Source organism: Poromitra crassiceps (assembly GCF_964638095.1).
Source record: "Poromitra crassiceps genome assembly, chromosome: 7".
Lineage (NCBI taxonomy): Eukaryota > Metazoa > Chordata > Actinopteri > Beryciformes > Melamphaidae > Poromitra > Poromitra crassiceps.
In genome coordinates, this window is record NC_139628.1 from 12,525,286 (window position 1) to 12,545,880 (window position 20,595).

General features: G+C 43.9%; 1 protein-coding gene across 1 annotated transcript; it reads right to left on the minus strand.

The window, feature by feature from the left end:
* Positions 1 to 57: 57 nt before the first annotated feature.
* On the minus strand, positions 58 to 13,854 carry LOC310779412 (extracellular calcium-sensing receptor-like; the record flags this gene model as incomplete). The annotated part of the gene is made up of 5 exons (XM_083639947.1): positions 58 to 971; positions 11,895 to 12,018; positions 12,159 to 12,377; positions 12,515 to 13,291; positions 13,543 to 13,854. 5 exons carry the CDS (start codon positions 13,852 to 13,854, stop codon positions 58 to 60), a joined length of 2,346 nt encoding a protein of 781 aa, XP_083496073.1.
* Between the last annotated feature and the right edge of the window lie 6,741 nt (positions 13,855 to 20,595).

Sequence of the window (20,595 nt, forward strand, 5' to 3'; positions counted from 1 at the left end):
ATGTGTTTTTATTTAAACAAGTTATTGTCATTCTACTATGCTTATTATATTCACTCATCATGATGATTTTGATGGCATTTTACCCATCATGTTCTTTTTTGTATTCTTTTCTGGCTTCAATAAGATTATGTAACATTTTGGAATAAAAATACAGATTAGCAGTGCAAAACTGGAGGCCAGAATTGCAAATATCTCCACAGCAACACTGAACTTCCCTGGAGAGCTGACATATGCAGGGATAAAGGTGATCCAGACCGCACAGAATATCAGCATGCTGAAGGTGATAAATTTGGCTTCATTGAAATTATCGGGAAGTTTCCGAGCCAAAAAAGCTAGAAAGAAACATAACATAGCCAGGACTCCTATATACCCCAACACAGCCCAGAAGCCTACAGCTGAGCCTAATGCACATTCTAAGATGAGTTTGTCTTTAAAATGTTTAAAATTCTTGAAAGGAAAAGGAGGAGAGATAGTTAGCCAAAGTATGCAAATCAGGACCTGTATGAGAGTAAAAGCCACAACACTGAGTCTCTGCTGAGCAGGGCCAAACCATTTCATGATATTACTCCCTGGAAGTGTAGCCCTGAAGGCCAGTAACACCACTATAGTTTTCCCCAGAACACAAGACATGCATAGGACAAAGGTGATCCCAAATGCTGTGTGTCTCAGCATGCAGGACCACTCAGAGGGCCGGCCGATGAAGGTCAGAGAACACAGGAAACACAGGGACAGGGAGAAGAGCAGCAGGAAGCTCAGCTCAGAGTTGTTGGCCTTGACTATGGGGCTGTTCCTGTATCTGAAGAAGATATAAGCCACCATAGCAGTCATGCCAGTTCCCAACAGGGATGCCGCCGCAAGCAGTGCCCCCATAATCTCTTCATATGATAGAAACTCTGTGTCCTTCTTTTCACAGTCATCTCTTTTCTCATTTGACCAAAATTCAGGATGGCATCGCTCACAGGTGATGGAATCTACAAGTTAAAATCAAAACAGATATTAGATTTCCTGACTAGCTCCCTTATTTCCCCACAGTGGTGGCAGCAGGCCAGGTCGGCATCAATTTTGTTTGCTTTTTTTAATTATTAGTCTAAGCCCCCTGTCAAATGTCCTTAGTTTTCAACATATTTAGTCAACCTCATCCTGTTGTTATTTAGTCGTTTTAGTCGACTGAAAGTCTGAGTATTATAGTCTTATCTTAGTCAAAGAAAACCATAGCTATTGTTTCTTTAGAATTTCCAAGTTCAATGGAAAGATCGATTCATCTGTTATCATGGAATGGTATTTGGGTCCACTCACTATGCCGACAACCGGCAATGCCGACAACCTGCATTGCCGACAGCCTGGTAGGGTTATGGGTTAGGGGTTAGGGCTGGAGCCCAGCGTGCTGGAGCCGTGCAGGAGCTAAAGCCAGTCCACCGACATGCTGCACCGCTCAGGTCGCTCAGGTGGATCTGCTTGTGGGCTCTGCATTGCGGGTTGTCGGCATATAGACGCAGCACCATGGTATTAACGTTTGTTACTGTTAATGCTAGAAGCACTGGCCGTGACACTTTTTTTTCCAATATTTTATTTTCACCTTTTTTGAACAACATACGTACAAGACAAACTCACAAGCTCAAGACACAAAAAAACGAATGAATAAAAAATATTATCGACATTCAGTATTACGTCGTGCTACGAGTCGCGTAAGGTGCTTATATGCATGTAAGAGGTATTGTGCCCGGAATCCCACACGGGGTACATGAGAAACCAGCCAGGCGAATCACCCGTCCCCCCCAACCTCAACGAGGTAGGCTAGAAACGGGTCCCAAATAGCAGAGAATTTCTTAAGTGAGTTGGACCTCAGGAACGTAAGTCTCTCCATCCGTATAACAGAGGTCAAATCCAATTGAACGGAGGGTGAATAGGGGGACTTCCATTCCTTCTTGATGAGTTTCAGTTGTCCCCTGTGTCAGAGACTGTTGCACAGCTGTAGGGAAGTTCAGAGAAGACTCAGAGCAGCCGAAGATGGTGAGTTCTGCCTCCGGCTGAAGGGTTATTTTGTAGGCCTTGACACCTTTCACACAGTGGTGATACAGTAGGGAAGATCTTGTGTAATTTCTGCTTAGTAGTGGAGACGGTGAGCAACTTTAAATTGGATCAGCTGGTGTCTGCTATTAACTGAGTAGAGTTGTACAACCGACAGACTCCTTCCCATATAATGTCAGATAAATCAGTACAGAGTTCCTCCTGCCATGCTTCTCTAATCCTCTCAGTAGAGGCCATGGTACAGTCATCAAACAGACACACAAATCTAGAGATGAGGTGGAGTGAGGAGGGCCCAGCAAAACATCGAAAAAAGCAGGTTCATTTGGGAGGGCTTCAAAGGTATGAATCTTCGATCGAACATAATTTCTGATTTGCAGGAATGTGAGCCAGTTCCTGCCAGGCAATTCAAACTTCCTTTTCAGAAGATCAAAGGATGCACAATTACAATTATATATTTAGCTCCGGGTCTAGTAGTTTGAAAATTTAACAAGGAACAAGGGATGAGGAGGACAGGGAAGGCATGAAGAGGAAACAAGGATACGATATACAGGATACTTTTCATTGATTACAGCTCTGCCTTCGATACAATAAGCCCCCAGTTAGGGACCGTTCGTTATTTAGGGAAGGGGCCACTGGAGGAAAATAGGGGAGGGTAATCTTGTTTTAAATTGAGTTTGAGGCAGGGTACACTCTCTTTAATTTGAGTCCAGGGGAGGGGTATACAATTTTGATTAGATAAAAATATATAAACTTTTTGTTTGTGTGTAATGTTTGCTTTTCGGACTTCAACAACTACTGAGTTGCTTCATTTACACCCCTCCTGTCCAAACTGTTTGGTATGTCCCGGTGCATTGTTTCTCTTTGGCGGTCTGATCTGTCGATCTTTGTGCTTGGCCTATCCAGACAGTAGGCGTGTACAGTATCTGGCGAATCAGTGGCGCTTTTCTGGTGATTCCGCAGCTGCTGGGCTCTGTTTGTTTGCCTCGACGGAGGGCGGCGGTCTGCGCTGGGGTCATACCAGCGAGGCTGCGACAGGCTGGTGTGCTGTTGCTGCTTTCTTTCGGGAGCGCGAGCCCCAGAGGTGTCTTTCGTAATGAGTGGCAGACTCATTGTGATACATTAGTTTGATTTGATTGTATAACTTACTGTGTAAGACCACCATCCTGCGGGAGCCCTTACACGTAATTATTGTTGCTGCGTGCTATCATGACGTGGTGATATGTAACAAGTGTCAACCAACCTGTGCTGTGATGCTATGAGCTGTTTTAATTAAAACATATATATATATATTTGTCGATAATAAAGATTCCTATTTTAATATTAAGCTGCGTCTTGGTGTGTGTGCCTTAATGGCGTTGGAGCCAGTGGCTGTGGTCTCTAGGTGCCACAATATGGAAGTAGGCTACATTTCCAGCACGAAAAGTCGAGCAAACAAACAGACATGGCATCATAAAATATATATGTCGAGCAAACAAACAGACATGGCATCACAAAATATATATGGGCTCTATCGTTGCGCCAGATAAGTCTAGGAAGTCACAGTAGAACCGACGTTACGGCTCACTCATCTCCTAAATTACGTTAAGTCTACAAGGGATATTTATACCACCAGGATGACATAGGCTATATGTTTCACATAGGGTTGTGTTTTGATTTAGAGATTTTATTTTGTCCAATATTGAAATGTTCGACAATTGCATGTTGTGTTAACATTATTTCTATCTACCTTTCTATCTATTTAGGCTAATTTGGATGCTATTTGTTATCGAAATGTAGCTCAATGGATGCTGGGAGATTTTACATGTGTGGCTTTGTGCCTGTCTGCTGAGGGAGTGAGAGAGAGAGAGGGGGGACAGAGAGTGGAGAGTCCGCCACATAGAACCGGCTAACTTTTTTCCATCAGTCATTGACTGCTATTTAAACACAAATATTGATATACACAGACTGAAGATTGTTTCACAAGCGAAAATAGCATTATGTAGCGACCAGAGGAGGCGGTCGCTCTGATTGGTGACAGTTCTGCTCTAAGAAGCGCAAAGGATTATGGGAGTTCATGTTCTTGTGGGAAGCTTATTACTGTTACAGTTAAAAACGTGGTTTAGTGATGTTGTGCTCATGTTTTGATTGCATTATGTGGTAATGGCAATGTTTGTGTGGCCAGGATGTTTAGTTTTACTATCAATGTAGCCACCACAACTGAGACTGTTAGTGTGTTCGATCACCTCTGGCCGGAGTTTCTGCATATTGGTTAAAAGTAAGATATCGGTGTCAGTCTGCATTCTTCCACGCTCGCCACAATATTGTTTGGGGGAGGGTTAATCATATTTTTCAAATCACTTGGGGAGGGTCAAGGAAAAATATATTTTGATTGGGGAAGGGGCACAGCTTTTTATTTCAGAGCACACCAAATCCCTCCAGTGACCCCCCTTCTAAATAATGAACGGTCCCTTACTCATCCCCAAGCTACTCAACATCGGTCTGGACCACTCCATCTGCAGGTGGATACTGGACTTCCTGTCGAACCGTCGCCAAACAGTACGGCTCGGCACACACATCCACTCTCTCCATCAACACCGGTACACCACAAGGGCGAGTTCTCAGCCCTCTGCTCTACACACTGTACACCCACGACTGCCTGGCTTCCCACAGCTCCACCTCCCTGATCAAATTCGCGGACGACACGGCCATCATAGGTCTAATAAAGAACAATGATGAGACTGCATACAGGCAGGAAGTCACACACATCAAAGAGTGGTCAGCATCAAATAACCTGGACCTCAATGCAAAAAAAACAAAGGAAATCATCATGGACTTTAGGAAAAAGAAACCCCACCCTGCAGCACCACTACTACTCAACAACGAACATTTCCGAGGATGCAACCTGGTCACAACACACAGCAGCAATAACAAAAAAAGCACAAAAAAGACTGTACTTCCTCCGCACACTGAAAAAGTCACATATAAGAAAGGACCTGCTAGTGTCTTTCTACAGATGTGCAATAGAGAGCGTGCTGACATATGCCATCACTGCCTGCCTGGTACTGCAGCTGCACAGCTCAGGACAATAAACCACTACATAACATCATCAAAACAGCAGGTAAGATCATCAGAACACAACTCCCCACCCTTGAGGACATTTACAACACCCGCTGCTTGAACAGAACTAAGAGCATCCTCAAAGACCCCACTCACGGGAGGTACGGTGGTGCAGTGGTAAGCACTATCGCCTCACAGCTCGAAGGTCGTGGGTTTGATTCCCACCTGGGACGAGGTGAACGCTGAAGGAATGCGTGCCTGTCCGCATGTCCTCGAGTGCCCACCGCCCGGGTGGGGTCGGCAAAAGGGCCTTTCTGTGTGGAGTTTGCATGTTCTCCCCGTGCCTCCCGGGGGTTTCCTTCATATAGGAACCCCCTTCACAAAAACATGCAATATCCTGGTTGCTAATGTGTGGTTCCTCCTCTGGTCGTTAAGGGCGCCTGTTCAGAGGGAGGGGAACTGGTTGGAATAGCATGAACCTCCCACGTGCTATGTCCTACCGGTGAAGCTTCCTCTGTCAGGTGAAAAGAAGCAGCTGGCTGACTGCCCATGTCTCGGAGGAAGCATGGAGCCAGTCTCGGCTCTCCCCAGATCGGCAGAGGATGGAGTAGCAACCAGGATTGAGAAATCAAGTGAGCACTACACCGGGATAAAATGGGATAAAAAAAAAAAAAAATCGGGGAGAAAGACCCCACTCACCCCGGTTACCACCTGTTCACTCCCCTACCCTCCGGAAGGCGCTACAGGACACTAAAAACTCGCACTTCCAGATTCCATAACTCCTTCTTCCCAAGGGCCGTCACAATACTCAATACATCACAATCACTTCCCAAATTATAAAGTATAAAGTATTATGCTGCTGTCATATGTGTGTATATATGTATATATGTATATATGAGTATATATATAGATTTATATTGCATATAGTTATTTACTACTATTACTACCATTACTACCCTATTTATTATTAAGTCTATCTACTGTGGGGTCTGGTGAATCGTTGGTGAATTGTCTGGTTGTACTGTATGTCTGCACAAAGGGGAGTTTGCAACTGCAATTTCGCTGGATGATTTTATTATGCAATGACAAATAAAGTACTATTCTATTCTATTCTATAAGAGGAAAAATATGAAGCACTAAGCAAAAAGTATGAGAAAAGGCAAAGTGATAATAGCATCATTGAGGATGAGGAAGAAAGGAGAAGAGAAATGATGGAGGACAATACTTTTTTTAATAAAAAAATTAAAAATAAAATCGGAATTTTTCTGCAACTCCGCAATTTTTGCCAGTTCCCGCAACTTTACCTCAAAAATTTACATAAAATGTCACAAATTGCATTGCAAATTTTGAGAAAAGCCGCTGCAAAATCTAACATTTATGATCGCAATAATCACAAAAAAACTGGAGGAGAAATCCTGGAGGGACTGGCTGTTGGCCTTGATGAGTTATAACTTTAAAGTGTAACTAACCCCCAAAACACTTTTTTTCAGCTTTTAACCAATATATATGACCATGCTGTACAACTTTACTGTATGTATTTTGGGTGTTTTCTGTTGGTTTTCTGTTTTGATCATTGTTTGTTTAAATGATGAACAGTAAAAGTGTCCTGTAAGCCCATAAGCCCATGTGGGCTGGGCTTCATTCGAAGCATGACACTTAAATAAAGAAAATCAATCAATCAAATATATATGACTTTGGGGGTGGTGTGTGAAAAATGCTGGTCAAAATTTTCACATTTGAGACCAAACTGTTGCCATTTTACCATTTGTATCATTTCTCCGCAGCGTAACTGGCATAAGTGCCCTCTATGGGTGGAACACTGCTTTTTTTTGTGCCCTAAAATGAATGGGATATTTGATACGTGACGTCACGATGAACCAAAGACTATGGGATTTCAAGATAGTTACTCCCCTACTCCCCCTGTACCCTTTCGGCTCCTCACAACTCCAAGCCTATTCCCATGATGTCACAAGCATTATCCTACCAATATGGTGCTACAATACACACAGCTCATTGGCTGTTTGTGTCACTTGACCTGTTAACACTAGAACCGCCACTGTGGTCAGTGGGACCGTTTTGATATTTTCAATGCATGTAACTATTTCAATAAAAGATATGACCCTGCATGTCCATGACTTTTCCTAAATATGTGCGGTATATCGCAAGTTGGACGAGGGAGTGACGTGGAGAAATCTCTCATTGTGTTACCCCAGAGCGGGGGGTTTGTCCTATTGTGCCGGGTGCTGCGGTAACGAGCCTCGCCTCACTATGCTCTTTTAGCGATAGATACAGACGCCACATACACATACATGCAGAAAAATAATTAAATTTCTAGTTCGCCACTGAATTACCAAATTGATATAACTTTCAACCATTTTGAGCAATGGTGTTTCCATACAGGCCACCAGCGTTGGCTAGTTGTTGATATTTATAAAGATATTGCAGCTCTCATATAAATTATTTTCGAGGCGGTGGGCAAACTGTAATGGCGTTGATTTCAGAAAAAAATTCCTGAGCTGAGCACAGCCAAAGAGTATAGTATAGACAAGAGTATATGTCACTTCTTGTTTTTTTTCATAGGTTTTTTCAAATCACCGTTTTGTTACATATCTGGTGGGTAAGTCCCCCTTTAAGCTCCTGCAGTTTGTTACCAACTATATGTAAACTAACAGCCACTTTAACAGAGAGTTCCCCAAACTTTTGAGTAGCCAGTCAGATTGAAAAAGTAGCCAGCTCATGTTCACGGCGTTTGTTCCAGTGGTCCTTTTCCCAATTAATAAACAAACCTCAAATATGTATCCATGAGTGTGACAATTGAAATAATACAAATAAACATTCTTATAAAGGCCCAATGCTCAATTTAATTATAAATAAAACAATATCCATATTGCAAAACACAGGCAATGTATATTTTTAAGAACAAAGAAAATACTAATAACTATGTTTCCCACAGGATTTGGAGAGATTGGGGTGGGTAGACCTTGCTTGGACCCTCTTGTGGGGTTCGGGGGGCCATGCCCCCTGTAAGAAAACTTTGTACATTTTAAACTAAAATGCATGAATCTGGTTCACTTTGAGAACCAATTTAAGAGGCTAGATCAGGGGTGGGCAATTATTTTTCATGGGGGGCCACATGAGAAACCCAGATTGTTGCTGGGGGCCGAACAAATATTGTCATGCCGTAACCCAGGAACTTTGATGATAGAGAGGACCACAAAAAAATGTCCTCGATACCAGAGGGCCAGATTTTGCTGAGGGTTAGGGGCCAAATGGCGCCGGCGCGGAAAAATGTTGTGCATTTGAAGTCAGGTTTAGAGGAATAACTCATTTTAAATTAACAGTTGTGATGTCATTATTCAGTCTTAAACACCAATATTTGATCCTTTTCTCACTCACTCCTATGTCACCACTTGCTCTCCCTGCAGGGCTTGAAATTAACTTTTTTGACCACCTGCCAATATGGCTGCTAGAAGTTGCCAGCCAATTAGAATTTCCACTAGCCAAAATGTTTTTCTAGAAATAAACCAGAATATGAGTGGGTTAATTTAAACATAAGTATCAGTAAGTGGCCCGGGATTCTCAAAGCCTGTGTTGAGGGTCACACAAGAACAAAAATGCACTCTTGAAGCTAAATAAATCCAAAACCAACAAGTTAATTATTTACAGTTTTACTTCATTGTAGAACAGTCATTTCTTACACATGAGATTACTTTTAGCCTTTTAGTCATAAAGATTATTGAAAGATATTCCAGACTGAAATGTTATAACAGAAGTGGAGTATTGGCCAGAATTACATAAACATTTGGACACTTATTCAGCGGGTATCTTGTATGTGTCGTTCAGGTGCACTGTATAAAAAAAATAAAAAAATTACAGTGTATAAAGTAACCGGTAGGCCAGAGGCCAGTAGGCGGAGAAATACCCAGCTGCCGGGGCTTGGGGAACTCCCTGCTTTAACATGAGCTATCAAACTAGTGTTACAGACATCAAGGGAGCTATCGGTAGCTATTAACTGAGAGAAGAAGCATTTTTTGAGCCGCTGTTAACACATTCACTGCCAGCCGTTTTTTTTTTACTGTAGGTAGCTTCTGCCAGAGGGTTTTTTTGAGGATTCTGGCTCATTTTACAAGAGCCGAGGATTATCTTCTGCTTGGACTTTGTGAACACAAAGTTCACAAAAGTACTAATAGAATGTGTGCTTTCTCTGTCTAAAAGAGTTAGTTTGTAGAGTTAGTAGTTATGTAGATATTAGCCGTTGAGTACAGCATGGTTTCAGCGTCTGAGACTGAAAGCTGAGATAATCGCAGTTTTGTGAAATTCAATCAAACAGGCAGAACAGTCACTTTAACCATTTATTTTTGGCATCAGTGAGAGATCAGACATCTAAACAATATAGTTCTGAACGCCCTCTCCTTCAAACTCCTCCCTCCGTGGGCATGTCTGGTGGCTTTCAGCAGCGTTTGTCACAAGCGAGTTTCTACTGCCTGTCTGAGCAGTGAGCAGCCTCCCTCCCTGGCGGCCCCCTCGTCGGCGAGTGTGGATGGGGCTCACTCGTTTCTTGGGTTTGAGAGCTTTGATGAAGCTTTGTGCGATTCTAGGCTTTATGCTGCGTGTTTCAAAGTGTGTTTTCCACCCAGTCTATTTTTGGAACCCCCCACCGTTGTGCGCCCGTGTGCACCAGTGTGAAAGCGTTTTCGCCTACAGTATGAGAATGAGGCTCGTTCGTTTCTGGGTTTTCGGTTGAGCTCAGCTGGAATGAAGCTGCGTGCGATTCTGCGCTTTCTGCTGGTGTTTCAAAGTGTGTTTCACCCATAATCTATTATGCAAATTTGCAATCCCCCACCGCCAGCTCCCAGCGCGATAATGCGCGAAAGCGAAAGCGTTTTCGCCAATCCATTTTACAGTATGAGAGAATGGTTTCCTCGCGCGTTCCCCTGCAGTTTTGGCTCGGCTTTTTCTAGTCTGGAGAGCACTGTCGCCACTTAGTGGGTCGGTGGAATGGGTTGTACACGTTCGGTGGCTCCAATATTTTTATAGGAGACGTGGGGGGCGTTGATCCACGTCCCACCGTCAATTTTTTTTTTTTTTTTTTAAGACGAGATATCTCGTCATTGGCAGTCAACCGTTGGATTTTGTAAGACGAGATATCTCGTCAATGGCAGTGAACGTGTTAAGTGATTTATTTGTTCTCTAAAAACAGGGCCGGTTCCAGAACAAGATGACTAGGGATGCATCCTAGATAGGAAGGGGTGGACATGCACGGGCTGACCCGCAAAAGATTGACATGTTATTTTACTACAAATAGTGCATTTTACCATCATTTCAAGTATACCAGCCAAGCAAGAATATTTCTAGTGTTTCAAGTGCTTTACTGAAATATTTGGACCATATAATGATAATATAATTATCTCAACCTTAAAAGGTTACATGTAGGTGCCAAAAATCCATAAATTCACATCAAAGAACAACGAAAAACAACAATTATAATTCAAGTTTAAACTGTAAGTGTGCAGCTGCAGCATTTATACAAAAAAGTACCACTCTTTTCAACTGAGCATGCAAAGAATTAAAATAAGAGTACAATGCGTACTTTTGCACCCCTGTAAAACCGGGCCTGTCTAAAAACTAGACAGTCAGTCGTTGAGCATGTCAGGAGCCACATTGACCCCCCGAAAAAAAGGCTTCGCAAGAGCCTCAATAAAAAAACCTGTCCATTTCCTCCTTTTATTTATGTATGTATGTATGTATGTATGTATGTATGTATGTATGTATGTATGTACAATGTATGTATGTATGTATGTATGTATGTATGTATGTATGTACAATGTATGTATGTATGTATGTATGTATGTATGTATGTATGTATGTATGTATGTAATGTATGTATGGATGTATGTATGATTGATGGTGGTGGGTAGATAATGACTGAATTTTCATTTTTGGGAGAACATAAAGTTGTGGTGTTAGGCCAAGTGTGATCATCTTTGTCATGCAAGGAATACTGTATATTTGACTATAAGGATGGAGAATGTACACTACCTATTGATGTAGTTAATTGATTCAGAATTTTACACCAAATGTATGCTTGCAGGGGCGGACTGGGATCATAATTCAGGCCGGGCATTAGATACCAAGAAGGCCAGGCCAATACGGGCCGACATGCGTGCGGCGAAAAATTTGGGCCGTCTGAAGCCCAATTTGGGCCGTTTGAAGCCCAATTTGGGCCGTTTGAAGCCAGATTTGAGCCGTTTGAAGCCTAATTTGAGCCGTTTGAAGCCAGATTTGGGTTGTTTGAAGCCCAATTTGGGCCGTTTGAAGCCCAATTTGGGCAGAGTCCAATTTTACAATGAGATGCACCCACTTTAACCCTGAAGTGTAATTATTACTTCAGACTAACTAATAAAGTAATAACACCACTAGTAAAGCAGTAGGCGGCGCCTGGCCTGCTGTTCAGTGAGTCTTTTTTTTTGCAAGCCAGGCCAGGCCAGGCCAGGCCACCGGGCATTTGCCCAACGTGCCCGATTATGCAGTCTGCGCCTGTATGCTTGGATAGGTTCCAGCCTCCTGACCCTGAAACCCTGAATAATAACTAATTAGTTGTTCGTTATCTACAACTAATTTACACGTTGTTGCTACTCAGCCATGTTCTATAAATCAGAACAAGACTTCACAGTACTCCCAAATTTCATATTCAAATGCCTCGATGATTAACTACATTTTTACCTTGAAGTGTATAAACATCTAAATACTGCTATTATATTTGAATATTTATTTGCTGATATTGAATTTACAGGCGTTATCCTCTGATCCATTAAATAATGCTAGAGTACCTGTGGTGTTGCTGACTTCTCCCTCTGCACATGGTATACAGTCATAGCAGCAGACCGGCTTTCCTCTCTGGAGGACTTTACGGGTTCCTGGGGGACAGCTCTCACTGCACACTGACACAGGCACCTGCATGAACAAACAAGCACTATGAGATACACTTTGATATGCTGTTGTCTTTACAACTCACCATTTGGAATTCTGATCAAATCGACATTAGAATGCAATAATCTCCTAAGAATCCATGAATGATCATATATGGTATTAACCTGCTCTGAGTTCTGTGCCCAAATTAAGGACTTAGTGTGCAGATTTAGCTGTTTTTCTGCAGGTAAAGATGCATCGTAAAGACCAACGACGACAAACTCCACATTGCCATTTTCGTCCGGCTGCCAGTTTATGATTTCATACTTTGCTGCTGGGTCTCCGTTCTCATCAAAGTAAACGTCCTCCCCGTCCTTTGTCTTGAACTGAACCTTTTTTATGTGCTGCAAAATCTAAGCAGATAGATATTACTTTACTTACTCCATTCAATATAAACGACCTCATTCTTGCTCTGGAGAATGATGGACATGCAACAATGTATTAAACAATAACAACTCACTGTGAATGGATCTGGCTGTACCTTATTGTCACACATTTCTTTACAGCCAAGAATACTATGTAGAGCGTGAGCCACAGCATACACTCCTTTATAGACATTGGCAAAGTAGGGCATGTTTGACATATCAGTGAAAATGTGTTGCTGCCCTGACAGATCTTCAGAGCCTGTACAGTATCTCTGATTCCCCTCTGAGCCCTTCATCTGCTTGAACCTACAATCAAAGATTGTCTCCCAGAATTCTGTGAACAATTCAGTATCAGTAGATGAATTGAGTGACTTTAAATCCAAGATGAACTCTCTCATGCCTGTAACATGGGCCTTGGGCATGGTCAGCCCTATAGCACCATCCAGGATGTGGTGTCCATTCATAGTTGCAAAGTAAGGGGTAATGATCCAGGCCTCAGTGCCGACCCACTGGTACCCAGTTAGGTTGTGGTTGGCCATCTCATGTATTAGTATTTCCAAATCAGGGGAGTTGAGGAAAGTGACAATCACCTTGGAAGTGGAAGCCTTGATAATTTCAATTATTGCCTGTATTTTTTCTGGTGGATCTGTTCTAAAGATGGATACAGAGTACTCTAGACAGATGCCCAGCTTTTGGGCCGTCTCTGTGAATATGGCCATGCCATTATTGCCATAATCATTATTGCTCCTAATTGCCCCGACCCAAGTCCAGTCAAAGTGCTTTACCAACTGGGCCAGACCTCTGCTCTGGTGGAAGTCACTGGGTATTGTTCTGAGGAAGGATGGGTACCGGACTTTGTCACTGAGACAAGCACAGGTGGCCCAGTGGCTGATCTAGGGAGTAGAAAGGAATGAGATTCACAAGATGAGGATGCAAATTCTAAAACAATGTACACAAAACTCAGAGCACATTAGCATTAATCATCTTAAAAGTGCTTTTACTGTGAGCAGTCGGACAAATTGCAGAATAATAATTATTGTATTATTGAGGAAATAAAACGAAATGAATTGATCAAACTGTGGCCAAGGTCCATTACAGTACATGTTATACATTAGGTGAAGGGGGGGGGGGGTAAACTACCCACCAATGGGATGTGAAAAGGTCCAATGACAGTGGATACAGCCATGGAAGGAGAGGAGGAGTCCGGTCCTATAATGGCCAGGACTTGGGCCGGTCTGGTGCAGGGTGCCTTGGAGGCTGTGGATATATCCTCATTACCATTAGCCAAGGCCAGTGCCACCCTTATTCCTCTTGCACTGTTGCTACATCCATCATAGATCGTGTAGCCCAGAAAGATGCCAGGCAGCAAGTCTGTGCTGTTGTTAATCTCCTCAATGGCAAAGAGCATAGCCTGAGCAACCTGGAAACCTGAGAATATCAGCCTTGACACATACATAGTTGGTGTTACTGTAGTATACTCAGTATGTCCTTGAAATTAAACAAAAGTGAAACTATATCAGTAAATATTTCTTATTTGACAACTCAGTGTGATAACCTTTTTTAATACATTTTATCTACCCAGCTCTTCTAATCTTCTATCTTACTTATGTCAAGCAGCTTGCTACAGTGTGATTTACCTTGTGCACTGCAGTGGTGGTGGTCTGTACATGTAGGTGTCATGTCTGTCTTTCCAGCTGCTGTGGAAAGGGAAGAGTCCACCCAAAATAATGTCTCCATTCTTAGACAGCTGGGGGATCTCCGGCTCCCCTATCAGCCGACACACCGGCTGCTCAGCCCCAGAGAGAGATGCCACTAGCAGCTGCAGAAGGGCCCAACCCTGCTCTGTCCACCTTTGGGTGGACATCATACTAAAGACTGTTTACACACCAAGAGCGATGCAAATACACAGCACGAAAATGCAATGCAAATTTTGACCCACCTGTCAATCACAGCAACAGATGTGTTCACGTTGGAAGTGAATTTCTGACAAATTTACCCTTGTCTGGGGAAAAAAGAAACATTGACTGATATAGGTTCAAAAAATCTTATTGACGGGCAACAATTAATCGCACTATGAAAAACCCAACAGCGCGTGTGTAAGGACCTTAAGAGAGAAACTGCAGGGCACCAGCAGGTGCACCCTAAAAGGAGCAGAGCAGAGCTTGCATCTGTATTTATAGATATTAAAGAACCACACATAGTAATGTACAGTGACGTTAGGGTTCCACAGGGAGGACAGGACAGAGGAGGGAGGTGCAAAACTGGAAAGTTTTTAATGGGTTTTGGCTGGAGCTTATCATTAGTAGCCTACATTCAGTCACATAACATTGTGGTGTTTTTCCATTCTATTTGGAATGTCTGTTTGCAGTACTTAAAAATAATGTGGGGTGAAGGAGCGGTAAAGCCTCGAAAATTATATTTTAAACTAAACTAAACCCCCAGAGTCAACGTCTCATCTTGGGTTGGGGGACGGGGCTTAGGACGTGGCCTTTTTCACCCCGCTCTGTCCCCGCCCTCACAAATCACAAGTCCCCACCACAGTCACATGTAGCGGAGGATCCTCTCACATGTAACAGAGGACACTCTCCGCCAGTGCTGTGGGTTTCATAATAACGCCTCATGGTGGCTTCGACATGGCCTGTAGCTTGGAGGGGATTAAGCAAGTTCGTTGGACTGAGTGGTTGGTTCTGGAAATATGTGTCTGTTTTATTCCAGCTCCTTGGTTGTAACATTACATTACAACTATGAACTAGTAGTTAGCTAGCGCTAGCTGCATTAGCAACATGGTCATAGTGTGTCTAACTCTAAACTGTCTAAACAGCACAATAGTTATAACCACCCGACTCAATCACTGACTATAGGTCAACTGTAGAACGTTACATCTGGAGACCCTTTTCACAGCAACCTTTGGTGATAAATCAGGAAGTCAACGCAACATCAACATGGTTGGTTGCTGTGAAAAGGGCCAACAAGTTGTGGTTGCTTTGGTGCTGTGAGGGGCGGTCTTGATGAACATGAACCGAAGATCAGCCTCTTGGCAGACCCAACTGCGAAAGTGGGTTTCAACCCCTAGAGGGCACTCTTACTGCATGACAATAATAGTGTAGAATTCTTGAGTGTAAAACAGTTTACGGAGATTTTGCCCAGAATCCTTCAGCAACACCACTCAAAAGCCATACTTTGGTTTAAAGCTGGGACAAATGTATTTTAGGGTTTAGTTATGCTTTTAACTGAAATGTCCCACAACTGTATTTCATAACATTCATATTGCAAAATATATTTCAACTGTTACTATACAGTAATCATATAAGGTGACCAGACCTTCCAGATATTTCATGGACAGTCCCCTTTGGTGACCTGTCCCCGGCTGGAGCTGTCTCCGAAAATGTCCCTGTTTGTCTACTCTTCGTCCACGGCTGACATTTCTACAACAACTTGGGGGCTCCTCCGGGAAGTAATCTTTTTGCTGGACCAGGCTGTTTGCGGGGAGTCGACTGATTGATCATCTCCTGGTTGTCAGGACCTCAAACCTCGACTTAGCACTGAGAGTGGAGGGGTCGGCCCACCCCGCACAACCCTGCCCGGTGACTGTGATCTACAAAAATCCGGTGAGACGCATGGAATGCACTGTTGTTGATTGATCAATTATGCCAAATTTTATTTAGCTACCAAATTTTGAATATTGTTATACAATTGGTTTTAAAACATAGACAATTGTAATTTCTGCTAAAAACTGCAGGTCTGGGGGATGGTGTGTGTAACGGATATAGCCACTGCCTTAGCCAAATCTTTTGTCTAGAAGAGAGTGGTGCGGGGGTCCAGAGGGGACGCTCGTGTGAAATATATATAAAACTCATTATTGCCGTACTACGGATATACTCACTGCCTTGGGTAATTATATTATCCAGAAGAGGGTGAGGTGTTGCGTCAGGAGGGGACGCACGCGTAACGGAGCTTACTAGAGCCGTACTCGTTTTAAGCAAGGTTTAGAGAAAAAAAAACGGCTTGGTTGTCGACGGGCACCAAAGACGCAAGCTGAAAGGTATGCTTGACGTCCAAACTGCAGTATAAAGATAAAAAAAAACACATACCCAGACCTGAGTTTTGCGAAAGGAGGTATAAAATTCACAAAACCTACTTTTATTTGGGTTTTAAGGTTTCATAAGTGTTTGAATAAGCCGGCCGGCAAGATAAGAGGGTGTGTTTATTTGTTTTGCAAATCCATGGTGGGTTTAGTGTTCGTTTTGAGTGCCATGGTCTAAGACCCACACACACACACACACACACACACACACACACACACACACACACACACACACACACACACACACACACACACACACACAAAAACCACAGTAGCCTGCACCAAACCACACCAGTTAAAACATATACATATATTATGTTTTGATTGATTGGTACCAACATTTCCACATTTTGAGCCATATATATATATATATATATATATATATATATATATATATATATAGTCACACAGTCATACAGTCTATATATATATATATATATATATATATATATATATAGACTGTAAAACATTTATGGTCTAACTTGTCATCAAAAAAAAGAAAGAGAAAAAAAAGATGGGAAACAATAATGACAAAAGCTTGGAAAGGGCTGACATGAAATAACCTGACGCTGCCAGATGGATGAGTTTGCTTCACATTCTTTTTCACAAACGACATCCATCTGGGTTCGGCCAAGCTACATTGCTGAAGAGGGCGGTCACTTTTTTCAAGCTACTAGGCAGGTGATTGGATGGACCGTCTGTCTGTCACCGTCTGGGCTTGCCAACGCCAACCAATCGACTTCCCTTCATGACGTAGCAGCGCCTGGTAAACACACGAACAGCTAGGACTACAATTGCTAAATAGTTAGCATGGAGGTCGCAGATTTTTTGCTGTTTTTGTAAGGTGAATATTGGGTGCAACCATTGACTATTCAATTTGCCAAAAGAAAGAAGAATTAGTGCAGATGTCTGACTGAGGATGAAGTGCAGGTAGGCCATTTTGCACGTTAAATGTAACTGATTGGATTAACTGATGTTACGCTAACGTTAGCAACATTTGGAGGTTGGGGTTCTACGTCTGATGATTGATGATTAATGTTAACGTTAACAGCGATTCATTACTAACACATATCGTTGTTCATTTCTTCAGGGAACTGATGACACGATATGACACCGAGTGGCGTGCACCCTGGACAGCTAACGTCATGGAGACGCAACGCTCTCTAGCCTTTATGATCATGGCAATAACAACCAAATGCTTTTATACAATATAATGATTTAACGCTACTATTTAGCATTAAGGACTGGTGAATTTTAGCATATCTGTCAGTGGAATGGTAGATGTTTATGCATGACTGAAGAATGTTATTTGCTTACTTTTGTGATAATAAACTAAAGGGAGAAAAGACAGCCGTGTGGTGTTGTTGTTACATAATCTGCTGGTCTTGAGGCACGATTGGGTAAAATGATAAGATGATGTAAATTCATAAAGATGTTGATGTCAGATGAATCTGCGAAAGGGAGCTGCCTGGAGCCCAGAGGACGTCAACAGAGAAGAGGAAAAACACCCTTAGGTTACACCATGCAGCATGTATTTGGATATAATCTCAAACTTTAAGAATGGTTCCTTGTTGATTTATTGCTAGTATTGGCTCCCATGCCGTTTGTTTACCCCCTATCTAAAGTACAAGTGCAAAATCTTAAGCTATGTTCTATCGATGAACCAATTTCTCGAGTAACAGCTCCAAAATATCAGACATAAAGGACTACTATATTATATGCTTGTGAGAGCTATATTCACACTTCACAGTATAATGTATGCAAGCGTCATATGGGGGAAAATATCAGATAAACTGATTGTTATATCCTGAGATCTTTAATCTCGCCTGTATAACATAATATGTCACTCGGACACCAACGTGAGTTAACGTGGTTTATTAAACAGCAGCCAACATTCCAATCATAGCAGAAGACACTGCATTCAGCTAGCAGGAAAGGGACATCACACTGATCTTTGCAGTTCTGTGTTGATTAGCTAATATTTCAGTGGCATTTTGATTAACGTTATGATTTATTTCTATTTGGAACAAAAATGATGGTTTAACAGATTGCATGTTTACTGGGCAGTGGTGAGAAGGGCTTTGTGTTTGTGTGACTTGCGTGAATGGCTAACGGCTAGCCATTCACTAGCTAGCTGCTAATAAGTTCTCCCAGCCTAGCAACGGTTTGAAGGCTATCTCCCCAAATTCTACAACACTGTCTTGTTTACTAACGTTCATAGTTGATAACGTTACAGCAATACAGTTACGGTTTCGTACTCACTGTAAGATCAAGTGTTTAACGTTTATGTTAGCTTATTGTTTTGAATAGAATGTTTGACTAGCTCACTGGAGCTAGCCTCGGTAGCCGCCGCCATGTTGAATAGTGAAAGAACTACAAACGCACAGGTGCCTCTCGGTGGCGTCACACCCGGTCTCGCCTAAAGCCCGCCCGTAGCTCACGCTGATTGGTTCGCCTGGGTGGCGGCCGATTTAAACTCCTATCTTGAGCCAGGTCCAGACGGAGGTGGGATTGTGAATTTGTGGAACAATGCCGCCCCCGTCTGGCAGAGTCAGGCTAGACATGAAAGCCCCCAACATTAATTTCATGAGAAAAAACTATGGGGAAGGAAGTGTTGAACAGGTGCCAATCGGGGTGACATTTGGGTTCCCAAATGATGGGAGTTTTAGTCTGGACCATGGACATATTATAAGATGGACTGAGCATTGGTCCCGTTCAGTGAAGCTGCTGCATGTTAGATCGCCGCTCTGGCGGTTGAAATGCAGTTATTGAGATAACTGAGGTTCAGGAACATGAGACCACACCATTGTCACTCATCACCACGTAAACGTAATCACCTGTACCTCCTCCAATCCATTCACCTGGGCTCAATCAACCCAATCTACTGTAGCCTATATATAACGCCACAATCCCACCAAACCCTGTTTGCATCAGATGTAACAAGCTGATCGCTAAGCAAAACGAAAACACATTTCGAAACGAACGACGACAAACAACAAATTAGACCCACAGCCACGGAAAGCTGAATTAGATTAGCAAAGAAGCCCACCATGGCAGCAGAGCCGGGCGAAGGGGAGTTCAATCTCCTAGCGTCCGACGAGGACCTCTTCGGCAGCCCCACCACGGTGACGGAGTCTCCGATGTCCCGCGCATCCCTGGCGCCGGGGCAGATTCCACCGCGAGCCGCCACCCTCTCCGCTTCCACCAGCTCCGCGATGTCTCCCACTCCAACATCACGGGAGTCCCGGGGCCGAAATCGGGTGGTCAGGCGAGCAGCGCCGTACAGACGAGCGTGGGCAAGGTCACCCCCGTCCTCTCCACCAACACGCCGGGGTCCGAGGACGAGAGGCGGCCGCCACGAGAGGCGTCGTGCCGGGCCACCACCCGACCGCGGCGTGCCAGCTGGCCCTTCTTCCCAAGCTGGCCACCGCTCAGGAGGCACGACCGCCAGCCTACCATCACGGCTCGGCCGCCGATCTGCGACCTCCCCCGCTGGCCCGTCCCCCCAGCCTCAACAACACCATTCCGCTGGCCCGTCCCCCCAGCCTCAACAACACCACTCCGCTGGCCCATCCCCCCAGCCTCAACAACACCACTCCGCTGGCCCGTCACACCAGCCTCGACACCACTCCGCTGGCCCGTCCCCCCAGCCTCAACAACACCACTCCGCTGGCCCGTCACACCAGCCTCGACACCACTCCGCTGGCCCGTCCCCCCAGGCTCAACAACACCACTCCGCTGGCCCGTCACACCAGCCTCGACACCGCCCCGCTGGCCCGTCCCCCCAGCCTCAACACCGCTCCGCCGGCGCCTCGTCACAGGCCGATTCTCCCCGCCAACAAACCATTTCCAGCTGGACTGTTGTACGCCTCCAACAGGCACTCCGCGACAAAGGGATCCCATACATCCGATCCGACAACAAAGCAACCCTCTACCGGCGTTTGACTTCCGGTTTGGTGCCACCGGCAAACGCTCCGACACCCAACCAAGCCCAACGTTCCCATCTACCCAGTGACGTCACCGCCCACCACACTGCTGCTGCTTCCGTGAGCCAGGTTGTATCAGCACCCATTCCCACTGCAAATCCCTCTGCCAATACAGCTAACGTCTTCC